Here is a 15,444-nt window from a genome sequence, read left to right on the forward strand (position 1 = left end):
CCGGTTTTCCGCTGGTCTTCAGGTTCCCTGCACCGGCATGTTTACTGTGAAGAGCCAATTGTGACCCCTTGCGGCTTTCCGCTGTGCATGCCACGCTGCACTTTGTGAATGGTCCCGCAGCCTTCTGGGACCTGTGACATGTCCCAGAAGGCTGCAGGCAAAGGGGGGGGGGGGGGGGCAAACTTGTGCTTGGATCGCCTAGGTCAGTGATGGTGAACCTTGCCACCTCCAGATGTTTTGGAACTACATTTCCCATGATGCTCATGCACTCTGCAGTGTAGTTGAGCATCATGGGAAATTTAGTTCTAAAACATCTGGGGTGCCAAGGTTCGTTATCACTGGCCTAGGTGACTCGAGCGTGAGTGGGAGCTGGTACCTATCAAAACTAGGTACCCACTCCCCCCCCCTAAAAAAAAAAAATATGTGCCAAATGCGAAAAAGGAGGGGAGAGGACTACATAAAGTGGAACTTCCCCTATAGGGTGAAGTTTTACGCTTTAAGAACTGGTGAGTGGTGAACCATGCTTGCCCTATTTAACTAAACATTTTCCTAAAACACCTTGTAAGTGCTGCCTATTCCAAGAGAAACTCGGCATACAAAAACAAAAGAAAAGTAATAAACTACAAAAATGAACTTTAGCCAATATAATGCCAAGTCTTTGATACCAGTGGGGAATACGTGAAAGTGACAGAAGGGGGAGAATAAAGTTAATTGAATGGATTTCAACATCTTAATATTTACACATGAAGAAAACCCATAAAGTTAGAGTTTGCCATGAACACAAGAAAAAAAAATACACCAAGCAGCAACATTAATATATAAAATTAATACCCCCACCAAAGAAAAAAAAAAACTGAAAAGAAAAATTGTCAGTAGCATCTATCTTGTCTCTCACTGCGTCTGAACTGCACTTATACAAACTAGTCCATTAGTACAGCAGCTTGCTAGAAATTGACTTTGGTTCAAGCTTGGTTAACCGCCCTCTGTGCTGGATCGAGGCGAGCACCTAAGAGGTGCTGCCACCCTATTTTCAGCAATGGGGCAGTTATAAAAAAAAAAAAATATACAAAAACAAAAAACAATTCTCAACAACATAAAAAAAAAAAAACGTACATACATACAAGGTTGAATGAAACAGGTTAGTTGACTGCTCGCAGTTCACTAGTCTAGAAATGGTTAGAGATGGTGAATTAAAATGGTAGCCGTTGCCAACGTCCATGGAAGTAGCCATCGTGGGGGACGAATATTCAGTGTATCAGTCCACAAGGAACCTGCGACATCAAAAAAAGTGCCTCGGAATTTGGTGACAAAGACCAGAAAGGTCAACTTTCAGAGTGCCCAAGATGGCTACCTACATTTATATAAGCAAGGTTACCGTAGTACATTATTTAAAAAAAAAAAAAAAAAAAAAAAAATACAAAAAGATATGGAGGAGCAGAGGGAGAGTTTCTGCCACGATCAGGACCATCATAACTCAGTGCATCAAGTGTTCACAAAAGAACACCCTCTGAAGCAGAAGGTGGGTGCCTTTGATTCACCCTCCGCCTATTTAGCGTCACAAAACATGGATCCATAGCGTCAGGTCACTAAAGCGGCCACAAAACTGTCCCGCCTGGGAGGCGTAGTGTGAACTGCAGGGCAACGATCCAGTCTGCCTTCTCATTCACCCAGATATTTGGTTTCATATATAAAAAGATATGGGTAAAGTGAAAGTAGGGGACAGAAAATAATGTTGTTATGGACTACTCTCCAGGCTGGCAGAAACTGATGGACGCTCGTCTTTTACACACCGTAAGCACCCGGTCCTAAGATGTTCATCCAAAATTTCAAGTCGTACAAGAGGGCTGGGCAGCCCAGCCACCCACGGTTGGAAATTTGCCTCATGATGTGTGCAAAAGACCTCAAGCAATTTTTTGTATTATATTGCAGCTGGAGCTCATCGCTGTCTGGCCAAATCCTAGGAACAAGGTTACCAAAGCACCTAATAGGTGCAATGCTTCTTTTGGTTGTTTCAGGAGTACCTGTTGGCTCCACGATTGGACTGAACACATCCAGTTTTCCTCCTGAATCTGCCCATTCGTCAACAAGAGGAGAGTTTGCTTTTGAAACTGACCGTCGATACATCTCGAAAGGCTTATTGTTCTGTAGTGTATAATAAAATTGTGATCAAACATTCACAGGTTGAGTTGAGAAATGTTCAGCCTTCTCAATAAATTAATCCACACCTTGCACACATCATATACAGCAGTCTGTCGTTAGAGGTCCAAAGTTGATTCTTAAAAGGGTTTTCGAGGGCTTTATCTAAGCTTCTAGTTTCCTTTTATCCTTATCCATGTATCTCGTTGTCCTGGAACACGTCATAAAACCATACCAGCTGCACAGGTAAAGCCGAGTCGTATTCCACAGAATTACAAATGCCAAAAATTGGTAAATATACCAAAAAGGAAAAAAAAATGGAAGGAAGCTTGAACAAAAAAGCAATAAATGCAGAAAAAGCTGCAAAACAAAATCGACCAAAGCATCTGAATGAAGAAAACCCCTTTAAGAAACCAGGACAGGAGTGTACTCATGGGAAATAACAGAATCCCGTAAGCAGTAACGTGGGTATAACAATAATCAGAACCCAACATAGAACTCATTGCTGCTTAGGAACGTTATGACAAATCTTAACGACTAATCCTCCAAGAGGACCACTCTACCTGGAAATTCATCTGAAAAACATCAGCAATACAGGCCTGCCTAAATTGTACCAGTTACGAAAGGAACCCCAACATTTTTTTTTTTTTGATATGACTATAAACACTTTGCATGACATAAAAGGTCTGTACAACAGACCTGTACAAAATGATAATTAAAAAAAAAAAAATTAACAATAAAAAGTATTTTCAGACTCAACCAAAATCCCATTCCAATATCAGATTTTTTTGTTTGTTTAAACAACCAACCTTATCTTGTCCATGTGACTGCTGGAAAATGATAAAGTAGTCCTTCCACTTTTTGTGATTTTTTTTTTTTGTAATTTTTTCCTTTTTTTTACATTTTTGGTTAGAAAGTTCTCTGATCAGTGGTCATCCTGAAAAGAGAATGTTTATTATAAAATTAGGCAAAATGTCCATTATTTGTTCTTCTCATCTTTTTTTTTTTCTCTCCCCGCAATTTTATTTCATTTAAGCGGGAGCAGACCACATTGTTTTTTTTTTTATCGTAACTCGTTTGATCACTAGCCAAAAAAAGCAGAAGTGATCGCACCGACTCAGCTCACTGTGCTTTGGAGCCGGATGTGGTGGTGGTGGTGGTGGAAGCTGGTCCGCTAGCAGAGGCCACTGTAAAGAGAGAGTTCTGGATGGAGTCAAAAGAGGAGGAGGTGGCGTGAAAGCTTGTGATGGGTGTGGCAGCCCCTGCGGATGAGACCAGGCTAACCGGGCTGCTGGTGAACAAGGAAAGATTCTGAGGGTTGAGGAATAAGGGAGCAGTCACAATGTTAGGAGTTCCACCTGCGTTGGCAAACACCAAGTTCCCAGTAGCATCCAGTGGCGTTATTGGAAGAGATCCACCAGAGGCCAGAGCTAGTGGAAAAAAAAAGAAGAAAACAATTAGTGGAGAAGTGCACACAGAAGAAAGGAGGCAGCTGGTTCTCACTTTCTGCCCCAGTAGGGCAAGGGGGGTAATTTTAAGGCCAACAATGAAACACATGAAGGGCAAAGGACCCGGTTTGCTTTAATCTCCCCCACCCCACAAGCATGCACTCACCTTTCCTATAGAACCACAATATATTGGCACGTCTATAGCATGCAAGTATCAAGAAGAGGGTTACAAACTGCTCACTAGTTGGTACAAGACCCCTGCGGTCCAGCACCACATGTTTCCACGGGTCACTAATAAATGTTGGCATGGCCTGAAATCTGAAGGCACCCTGCTGCATATCTTCTGGGTCTCCCCAAAACTCAGGGATTTTTGGGATATGGTGGATGATTTCCACTAAAGGGAAGGTTTAGCCAGTCTAAACACTGCTTCTCGCTTCCACGGATACCATATGATTAAGGCTTTTGGCCATTTGGCTAGCATTGTATTTTCCCCAGGAAAGGTGTTTAAGCCTTTTAAAAAACTCTTTATATACAGTATTCATTCCAGTAACACGGTTAACATATTTAAAGTGAAATAATATTACTGTTAACCACTGAGTTCACTAAATTAAATTTTTGTTTTTGGAAATACATTTTTTGGTTCTCAGCCCTTTACTTCTGCATAGCTGCACTGCCTGCAGTCTCCTGGGATATAAGTGTCATCTATCCCAGAAGTCTTAACTACAAGTTCTGGTGATGTTGCCAATATTATGGCGACATGTAAACAAAATAACTACACGGGGAATTATATTTCTTACACATTGCTATAGTATCAGCAATGTATAAGCAAATGAGATTCACTGGCTAGAATACTAGGTGTACATGGAATTGTCAGTGCATCATCAATGGGGCCCAACTTATAAAAGAAAAGGAAGTGCCAGGTTTCCCAGAGGCTCTTATGGTGGCTTAGGACAGAAGAGACACTGGAAAAGTTGTCCAGAACGCAAAATAACATTAGTCTGCATAGGGGTTTTTGTTTTTTAATTACAAATGACTATGTGACTCACAAGAAAATATTTTATGGCCCCCATGCAAGCTAACCAGGCCCAATGAATTGGATGCCACTGACTAGTGAGGGTGCAGGTTGGGGAAAGGTTCATCCAGACCAAACGCATGCTGTAGTAGGTAGAGATGGGTCGGGCGAGGCGTGCGAATGCCGGGCTAAGTGGTTAGCATTTAAAAGCAGCCTCAGCTTGATTCATCCAAGCCATGCACCCAACATGTTTCGCAGCACCCCTGGGGCTTAATCATGGAGGTATCATAACTTCCATGATTATGCCCCGGGAGTGGGGAAAAACATGTTGGGAGCATGGCTTGGATGAATCGAGCTGAGACTGCTTTTACCTGCTAACCACTTGGACCGGGCGAGGTGTGCTATGACCGGGCTATCTCTTCCCATTTGTACAATTACCAGACAATGCAATTTTTACCTGTGACTTGTTTACAGGATTGGGGTGAAGCTTCCCTTTAATTTAACACTTGAGTACAGTTCTGCTTTAAGGGATCGTGCACACTAATGGCACGTCTTTTTAGAGGCTTTTGAGAGGCGGTGAAGAGGCGATATGTCACCTCCTCACTGCCTGTTTTAATCTCATAAATGCCACAACATTGCACTGTACTGCGCATTTACTTCAATAGTTACGTTTGGTGGGTGGTAATAAAGCAAGGTTTTACTGCCTCTCCAAACAGCATGAACGAGCCCTAATACATTCACACTTAACAGGCAGCAACCATGGACAGCACAAAAGGAAATTTATGTAAATCTTAGGGTAATGTGACTGACCTTGTATTGTCGCCAGGGTGCTGTTACTCATCAGAGCAGGGCTGAGTGCGCCCCCCAATGTCCCTGGGTTCAGACTAAATAAGGCACCTCTGCAAAGAAAAGAATGCAGGGTTCATAAATACAGTCAGATAAGAACAATCCAAAACAATACAAAAATAGTTATAAAGTCTACAAAACTTTCTGAATTCTGACTTAACAAAAAAGCCCCATGCTTAGGACACCGGTTTGCCAGGCAACAGCTTACAGTTAATCTAGTTTTTGCCAATGAATAGCCAAGCAGCAGGTTCAGTTCAAAAGCCCCGAGCTAAACAAATATTGTGCACATATAAGAGTCATGTGTATTCTTAATCCATTCTTGGTATCCTTTATGTATATCTTCCAAATTTGTGCAGTAATCCAGCATGAAACTCCTCCTCTACTTTGCCTTTTGACAGGAGTTTTCTGTAATACAGACCGGGCACAGCTGCACCCTTTCCTTACGCAGGGTGACTGGTCTTGTATTCGCCCTCCTCCTGTAGTTTTATACAGGCAGCCAGCAGTGGCAGGACCTGCTGGGTCCAACCAACAGCTCTGATCTCTGTATAGGCCATACCCGGTACTGTGATGACATCACCCAGGTATTGCCTTGCTACTTGTTACCAGGCAAAATTTGGATTTGCAAAGGCATTTAGTGAAATAAAAGGAACACTTTGAAAACACATCAGATCTCAATGGGGAAAAAATATCAAGCTAGATATCTATACTGATATGGACTGTGAAATGTGTTAGGACTGAAAGGACGCCACATCGTTTGATGGAAATGAAAATGATCAACCTACAGGGGGGTGAATTCAGAGACACCCCAAAAAGCAAAGTGAAAAAAAATTATGCAATGCAACAGACTAGTCCATTTTGGTGAAATGTCATTGCAGCAACTCAAAATGGTACTTAGTAGTTTGTATGGCCCCCACATGCCTGAATGCATGCCTGACAACATCGGGGCATGCTCCTAATGAGATGACGGATGGTGTCCTGGGGTATTTCTTCCAAGATCTGGACACAGGGCATTACTGAGATCATGAACAGACTGAGGTGTAACCTGGTGACGTCAGATGGACCGAAACATAATGTCCCAGAGGTGTTCTATTGGATTTAGGTCAGGCGAACGTGGGGGCCATTCAATGGCATCAATTCCTTCATACTCCAGGAACTGGCTGCATACTCTCACCACATGAGGCCGGGCATTGTCGTGCACCAGAGGAACCCAGGACCCACTGCACCAGCATAGGGTCTGACAATGGATCCAAGGATTTCATCCCAATACCTAATGGCAGTCAGGGTGCCACTGTCTACGCTTTCACGTCTGTCACATCTGCTCAGGGTGAAACTGCTCTCATCTGTGAGAAGCACAGAACGCCAGTGGTGCCAATTCTGGTGTTCAATAGCAAATGCCATTCGAGCTCCACAGTGCCGGGAAGTGAACACAGGGCCCACTAGAGGACATCAGGCTGTGACTTAGAGCTTACACAAGGCTTTACTCCTAACAATTGGATAACTATGCGGAATAATAATCTAGGCCAAGGGATTCCAAACTTTCTAAACAATGGACCAGTTTACTGTCCTTCAAACTTTAAGGAGGCCACACTGTGGCCATTGGGAGTACAAAATGCCCTGGCATCAGTAGGAATAAACAATGATCCATTCTTGGAATTAGGGGGAGGAATAATGCCTTATCATTGGTATCAATGGGAGGATTAGTGCCCCAACATTATGTCAATGGAAGGATTAGTGCCCCAATCATTGGTGTCAATGGGAGGAATAGTGCGCCATCCTTGGTGTTAGTGGGAGAATTAGTGCCACATTGTTGGTGTCAGTGGCAGAAACGTCAGCAACAGTGGAGGAAATAATACCCCAAAGGGCAAGATAAAAGCAAGCAAAGGCCGTATCCAGCCCCCAGGTCACAGTTTGGAGACCACGGATCTAGGCCAACCATTTTCTGGCCTAGAAACTTCAAAGTTCCTCCAGAATTTGCTAGGAGTTCCTTATGTTCCTCCAGAGCTTGCTAGGGGTTCCTTATATTTTTCCAGAGCTTGCTAGTGGTTCCTTGCTTTCCTCCAAGGGCTCCTTTTGTTCCTCCAGAGTTTGCTAGGGGTTCCTTAGCGTTGCTCCAGAGCTTGCTAGGGGTTCCTTAGTGTTCCTCCAGAGCTTGCTAGGGGTTCCTTAGTGTTCCTCCAGAGCTTGCTAGGGGTTCCTTTAGCAGTGGCATACTGACCTCCTCCTTGACAGTGTCTGTATAGTCCGGGCATCTGCCTAACTTCAGCAGAACAAGTGTCACAGCAGCGTATCACATCAAAGTCACAGCAGAATAAGTGGCATGGTAACATTGGGCCTCCCCACTCACAGCAATGATATTTTCAGCTGTCTGCAAGAGGGACATTCCTCCCACTGACCACTGAGTTGAACAGGGACACTTGTCACCATCTGTGTTTCTTCCAATTATTACAACTTACAATTACACTAATATACCATGAGCAATATCAATTTTTAGGAGAGGTTCACTGAACTATTGAACTCTGGAAATTACATGAAGGATTCCTCCATAGCAAAAGGGCTGAAAATGGCTGATCTTAGCAATCATCAGACTGTTAATGTGGAAAAAGAAGAATTTCTTAGTCTACCTCTCATTATTTATTTATTTTTTAACTTTGAGGATGAAAAGTGTTATTTTTTTATCCCAATGTGTCTTTTGTTAATCTAACTAGGTAACTATGTAAAGATTCCAAGTAGTGAAAAAGCATATGCTCACCCAGCGGCAAACTGCGAGGGTGCCATCAGCCCAGGGTTCAGCCCCGCTGCAGCGGCCATGGCAGCGAGGCTCGCGTTGGAGGGCAGCTGCGTTGCTCCCTGTAGTGCTGTGGCAGCCGCTGTGTGGATTCCCGAAGCCGTCACCATCACTTGGCCGCTGCTCAAGGGAGAAGTGAGTGGAGTGGAGGTGGTGTGCGTTGTACTGGTTTCACTAGCGCTAGATGCTTCAGGAGCTGCTGCGGAGCCGGACGGGGAAGGGCTCAGTGACGGGGATGTCAGGGTAGACGATACTGGAGGTGCAGTAGATATCACAGTTGCCGTGTTGGCAGTGGGAGTCCCTGTTGTGCCTGAAAGGAAACATACATGTATTTTCAGAAAGTAAGCAACCTGACTTAAAATAGAATTAGCAATATATATATATATATATTTACATGTTAAAGCGAAACTTTACTCCGTCTCTCAATCAGCAATTACATTTTTTTTTTTTACATTTCTTCAGTTGCTTCCTGGTTTCTGGCCTAGGCAAAAATGATGTCATCCCAAGAGTCTTCATGAAACTTTTTTTTTTTTTCTTCTCATTTGGAGGAGGGGCTTTCTCAGCTAAGCACGTCCTCCTGCCTGCATGTCTGAGCTAAAGGCAGATGGATTACAGGAAGTAAATGCTACATGAATCACCTGCCCTTACTTGAGATGGCTAAAAATGCTTTGGGGTGCTTTCAAAGTGATTTCTCAACAAAATAAAGCATGGAGATATAGATTGTTAGGGGAGTCTGTTTTCAATGTTAAACATTAATTAAACAGCATTTTCAGCCTGTGGTGCTCAGCTACAGTTAATTTCCACTTTAAAAAGTAAATTCTTGTTGAGTAATGTGTAAGTGTAACACTTCCAGGTATTTATAACCTCTCACAGAGATCACAGTACTCTCCTCTTGACAGTGCTTTCATCTGCTTATCTCTCCAGAAGGGCAGAGACAATTTTTTTGATCAGGCATCATCCAAGGTCACCATCTACTTCCTAGAATAAGATGCCGGCTCAGAGATGACACAACCATGTACATCCTGATGTCTGTGCAGCTCTTGGTTGGGTTTACAAATGTCTAATACAGATCAGCCCCCTGGATGAAGTCTTTCACCTTTGCTACTAAGTTACATTGCTGTAGCCTAATCGCTAGGGGAGAGAAGACTGAGGAAATGCTACTCCCTGCCTGCAGCAGACTGATGACATAATTTCAGCCTAGGCAAAGTCTCTTGACTGAACTATTAATAGTACAGTCAATTAAAAGTAGAACTATAGGCAATTTTCTTTTTTTTCAAGGGAGGGTTACACCCCATCAGAATTTTTTTTCACCATCTGTATCCCATTGCAGAGATTTCCCTACACTTCCTGTCCCATAACCAAACAGGAAGTCAGAGGAAATCCCTGCAAATTAAGGTAATTCCTTGGGGACCTCCAGATCACCACAATTAGTGTCCCCATTGGAAGATTTCCCCTGTATTACTTTTCTGATGACAACCCAAAAATTGGTGTTTTCATTTACATTCACTTTTAATGAGAACAGTTAACAGGACAAATAGAGAGGGGCAATCCCCTTTATAGGGGGCGCAGACAGCAATAAAAACTGACAAGCATTCTAATCCCTCTCCAATCCATCCAAAGCTGAAAAAAAACTAAAAAAACATTTTGCCTTTAGTTATACTTTAATAACGGTTTGTATTGGAATAGTTTATTATTAATAATAATAAAAGATGCACCTATGTATTTATTTATGCAGAATTCTAAATTTACTAAAAAGGCTCACCTTTAAGACATCTATACATTTAGCAAACAATGTTGAAAGGAATAAATATTTCAATAATTTTGAATAATAATCAGCTGAGATTGATAATACATTGTTGATTAGCTGTAGAGGATGGTCAAATCTTACCTGGGACAGAGTAGCTGGTGACTGCTGCTGCAGCACAGGTTAGAGGGAGGACTGGGTTTACAGTCAAGGTGTTTGCTGCAGTACTTGTCACAAGGCTTGGCGTAGAGGCCACCTAAAATGCAGAGATGCAATGTTAGAAGTGATGGCTACAGTGCAGGTGCCACATGTTCCTCTACAGGAGCATGTCCAAAGCCTGCAACATAGAAAAGCCCAAGACCCCATCCACACCAGTGCAACATGCGATTTACAAATCGCACCTGAAGTCCCATCTAATGTCTTTCTATGGTAATGTCTCAATAGGTGCGTTTTGAAGAATAGTTCCTGCACTATTCTTGGCGATTTCATGTGCGACTTGCAAGCTGCAGATGAAATCGCACTGTCCTGCGGCTTTGAAATTGCGCTGAAGTAGCGCGATTTCAAAGCCGCATTTATTGTGAATTTGGGCTAAACACAGGAAGGGCACTGAAATACAACAAGAGTCTTGAACACCTACAGCTACCAAGCTTGCCTTTTTTTTTTTTTTGTGAAGCTGCTCCTTTCCCTTACAGGAAGCTCAAAATAATATTGGAGCAAATGGCGTTGACTTGTGTTTAAAGCTGAATTCCAGGTTATGGGTTCTTCTTTTTTTTTTTTTTTTTGTATAGTTACGTTGGTCCAGCTGCATAGTGAGCACAGCACAGAGGGTCAAATTGCTTGGCATGGGCACCATCCAGAGAACGCCTTTTTTTTGCTTTCAACTAATGCAAAAATGTTCTCTGATTGGTCGATTTCGGGGCGGTGACATCAGGATCTCCATTTCATCCAATAAAGGAACATCTTCTATTAATAGAGAAAAATACAAGGTGTTCTCTGAAAGGCATTAGTGCAAAGTGAGTAAACCCATATTCAATATGCAACAGGTTGTCGGGGTCTGCAGGCGGGGGGGCTTATCGGAATCCGGGAGCCCCCTTTAATAAGGGGGCCCCCAGATCCCGGCCCCCACCCTATGTGAATAAGTATTGGGGTACATCGTTCCCCTACCCATTCACCTAGGGAAAAAAAAGTGTCAATAAAAACACACTAGACAGGTTTTTAAAGTAATTTATTAGGCAGCTCCGGGGGTCTTCTTCCGACTTCGGGGTCTCTTCCTTCTTCTTCGAGCTCTCCGATATCTTCTCCCGGGCTCCTCCGCTATCTTCTGCTCTCTTGCCTGCTCTTTTCCGCCATCTTCTTCCCTCTTCTCTTCTTCCGATGTTGACACGACGCTCTCTCCCGCTGTAATGCCGTGTGCGCGGTACGACTTATATAGGGATGACATCACAGTCCCGGGGCATGATGACGACCCATCCCTATATAAGTTGTTGCGCACCGTGCACACGGCATTACAGTGGGAGAGATCGTCGTGTCAACATCGGAAGAAGAGACGAGGGAAGAAGACCGACCACAGCTAGCAAAAGAGCACAAGATAGCTGAGGAGCCCGGCATAAGAACCGGAGAGCGCAGAGAAGAGGGAAGAGACCGCGGAGAAGAAGGAAGAGACCCCCGAAGTTGGAAGAAGACCACCGGAGCTGCCTAATAAATTACTTTAAAAACCTGTCTATTGACACTTTTTTTCCTAGATGAATGGGTACCTCATACCCATTCACATAGGGTGGGGGGCCATGTGGGGCTTATTAAAGGGGGCTCCCGCATTCCGATAAGCCCCCCACCCGCAGACCTCGACAACCAATGGCCAGGGTTGTCGGGAAGAGGCCCTTGTTCTCATCAACATGAGGACAAGATGCTTTGGGGTGGGGGGGCCGCAGGGCGCCCCACTGCCCCAAAACACCCACCCCCCATGTTGAGGGCATGCGGCCTGGTATGGTTCGGGGGGGGGAGTGCTCGCTCGTCCCCTCCCCCTTTCCTGATCGGCCGGGCTGTGTGCTCGGATAAGGGTCTGGTATGGATTTGGGGGGAACCCCCACGCCGTTTTTTTGGCGTAGGGGGTTCCCCTTAAAATCCATACCAGACCCAAGGGCCTGGTATGCTCTTGGAGGGGGAACCCATGCCGGTTTTTTATTTAAAATTTGGGGCGGAGTTTCCCCTCAATCATCAGAGCACAAGTCGCATGCCAAAGTCGGATCATGCAAAACGGCGATCCGACTTCAATGATAGTCAATTGGCTGAAGTAGGATCAACGTCAGACCCGTACAGGGAGCATTTTCAAAGTTGTGTCGGACCAGTTAAGACGGCTCCCATAGGGAAACATTGATTTTTACACGTCATGCGACATGAGCTCCCAATGTCGGAGCGTTTGTCGCACTAGTGTGAACCCAGCCTGAGGGGTTTCTACACCTTGATTAGAGTCCACCTGTGTTAAATTAAATTGATTGGACATTATTTGTTATTATTAAAGGCACACACCTCTCACCTCTCTATAAAGTGCAAAAATAAAAAGAGTGCAGCGCTAAAATTAGACTGTAAACTTAGATGACACAATGCCTACCAGCATGTGATAAATAAAGTGCAATGTGCAATAATTAATATGCAATATCACTGTAGCTAACATGCAATATTTGAAAAATAGTGAAAATATTAAAAGCAACCAACAACGAACATAATATACAATAAAGCATTTTATATACTATAGTATTCAGACGTGCAATAAACAAATGTGCAATATAAAGTGACAAAGTTCATGTGACTGATATACAGATATAAAAAATCCAATAAAAAAAATCCTTGAAAGCAAATGTCTGAACACGTGATATTTCAGTTTTTTCTTTTTAATAAATTCACAGACATTTCTAAAATTAGTGTTTACTTTGTCATTATGGGGTACTGGGTGCAGACCAATGTAGCTATGCAACAAAAAACAAAAAAACATACCTGGAATTCAGCTTTAAAGGTAGAGGATCCTGGACTGTCACCTTTGCATCACTGAATGCCACAGTCTGCCCCCCCTAAAGCTTGAATGACAGTAAATTGGCCCTTTGCTTAGAAAGTTTGGAGACCCCTGAATTAAAATGGTTTCCCGGCAAAATTACGAATTTCTGAAGCAGAAACTTTAAATTATGCTATAAAAATGTTGTTTTTCTGAGTGTATTTAGGGTGCAGATTAGCATATTTGTGTTCTTTGTGTTTGTTTTTCTTATTTTGTGTATTTATTTGCAAACTGTGTACAGAGAAAAAAGGGGGTGGAGAGCTGAAGTGACACTCTGCAGAGCTCAGTAAGGAGAGCTCTGAGAACTGATTGGAAGGAAAGGGAAACAGCCCCCTTCACACAGCTCACAGGAACAGAGCTGAGGCTGTCAATCAGTTGGAGCTCCCTCCCCTGTCACCATTTTAATCTTGGTGTCAGGAAAACTTGTCAGAAGCGACTTATGCAGATAGCAGAGGAATGAAGCAGCAAATAGAAATGACACTTAGTGCTCTGGTTTGAGACAAGTACACACTATAGAGGGATATGCTTTGTTCATATTTCATGTCTGAGGTTTATAACCTGCATCTGTGAGTCCAGGACAGAGAAATAAGCACAAATGTACTCTGTACGGCCTCCTCGTAGCCATGTGCATGTACCATTAAAATCACATTAAAGCAGTAATAAACCCAAAACCAAAAATGTAACATATTGTAGCTAACCAATATTAGATGCAATGGCTGCATCAGTTTTCTTTTTTTAGGCCCCCCTCCCTGTTTTCACCTGGTGATCTGGTCAGTAACACACCTCCTATATTAGAGTACCCCCCACTCTGGATGAAGGAGCACAAGGGGCGCCTTTGGATAGCAGCATTGTCAGTCTGGGGGGAGGGGAGTGTTAGCCAAACTAGCAGATTTAGATACACTGACAAACTGAAGCTAAACTCCATCTAACACTTTATAGTCAGTTACAGTAAATATTTTTTTTTCCTTATGGGATAAAGGTTTTACATGAATAAATAAAAGCTGATCCTTGGAAGCACCCCTGTTATGCCCCGTACACACGGTCGGACATTAATCGGACATTCCGACAACAAAATCCATGGATTTTTTCCAACGGATGTTGGCTCAAACTTGTCTTACATACACACGGTCACACAAAGTTGTCGGAAAATCCGATCGTTCTGAACGCGGTGACGTAAAACACGTACGTCGGGACTATAAACGGGGCAGTAGCCAATAGCTTTCATCTCTATTTATTCTGAGCATGCGTGGCACTTTGTGCGTCGGATTTGTGTACACACGATCGGAAATTCCGACAACGGATTTTGTTGTCGGAAAATTTTATAGCCTGCTCTCCAACTTTGTGTGTCGGAAAATCCGATGGAAAAATGTGTGATGGAGCCCACACATGGTCGGAATTTCCGACAACAAGGTCCTATCACACATTTTCCATCGGAAAATCCGACCGTGTGTACGGGGCGTTAGTGTTAAATGGTTTGTCTCATCCCTGTAAACTGATACACCTAAAAGAGTGCTGGTCCTTTTGAAAAACAAATAGACTTACTGGCTTGGCTCACCAGATGAAAATAGAAATAAATAAAGCCTAAAAAAGAAAACAAATGCAGCCATCACACCTAAGAATTGGTAAGCTGCAACATAATAAATGTTTGCTTTTGGGTTTAACACCGCTTTAATAGTAAAATTTTGCTGAAACCCGATTTTTGTCACAATTTTAGGGAAATTAAAACTCTGTTTTGCTCATCCTTATTTATCGCACCTTAGTGCAGCACAGATTAATAAGCCACTTGGAAGGTACAGATGAGAGAGGGGCACATCTGCAATAAATCAGCCGTCATTTTATAGTCATACAGAGCGGCGGGTGGAGGGGGACACCTCGTATTCTGTACAGTATTAGGCTGTGTGTACACTGAGGTGACACATCCATCACCTGCAGTTATTCATTGACAGCGACCACCTGCTCCGCGCGGCTCAATTACCCCAACTGAACCGCCACAACACAGCTGTAAAAGCCGAGACATTTATAATATACTGACATGTGACCACTGGATAAATCACCTGTACACATTCACTGCTTCTCTTGGAGAGATTAGAAGCTTTTTATTTGACAAAAAGTCTGGAACTAAGAACAGAAAAGGGGGTGGCTGAGTGACAATGGATATAGATCAGAAATCAGAAGCCCCAAAATGTAAAAGCAACTTATGTTGAAAAAGGAAATCAAGGATTTTCAAGCTGTGAGGCTGCTGTCCATTGTGCCAGGAAATTAGCCGTGTGCTACAAAACATCTCCCCTTGCAAGTTCTTTAAAACGGCAAAAAAATTGGCGTGAAATGTATAGAGCCTGCCAGCTCATGGCCCCATTTTCACTATCGCTCGGCAAAATTATTTCATTATTGCTTAGTCCATTTATACATACACATACCTCCCAACTT

The 15,444-nt window shown here is 43.2% G+C and overlaps 1 protein-coding gene across 13 annotated transcripts in view; it reads right to left on the bottom strand.

Annotated features, from left to right (window-relative positions):
* Positions 1-2,994: 2,994 nt before the first annotated feature.
* Positions 2,995-15,444, bottom strand: part of POU2F1 (POU class 2 homeobox 1) — a 142,210-nt gene continuing 129,760 nt past the window's right edge. For all 13 annotated transcript variants that reach the window (XM_073617356.1, XM_073617364.1, XM_073617361.1 and 10 more), the window contains 4 exons: positions 10,116-10,227; positions 8,192-8,537; positions 5,407-5,495; positions 2,995-3,566 (listed from right to left, as the gene is read on the bottom strand). In XM_073617356.1, coding sequence (XP_073473457.1) covers positions 3,259-3,566; positions 5,407-5,495; positions 8,192-8,537; positions 10,116-10,227 — 855 coding nt within the window. In that variant the 3' untranslated portion in view covers positions 2,995-3,258. The remainder of the gene's footprint in view (positions 3,567-5,406; positions 5,496-8,191; positions 8,538-10,115; positions 10,228-15,444) is intronic.

The sequence above is a fragment of the Aquarana catesbeiana genome, linkage group LG02 (genome assembly GCF_042186555.1).
Source record: "Aquarana catesbeiana isolate 2022-GZ linkage group LG02, ASM4218655v1, whole genome shotgun sequence".
NCBI lineage: Eukaryota > Metazoa > Chordata > Amphibia > Anura > Ranidae > Aquarana > Aquarana catesbeiana.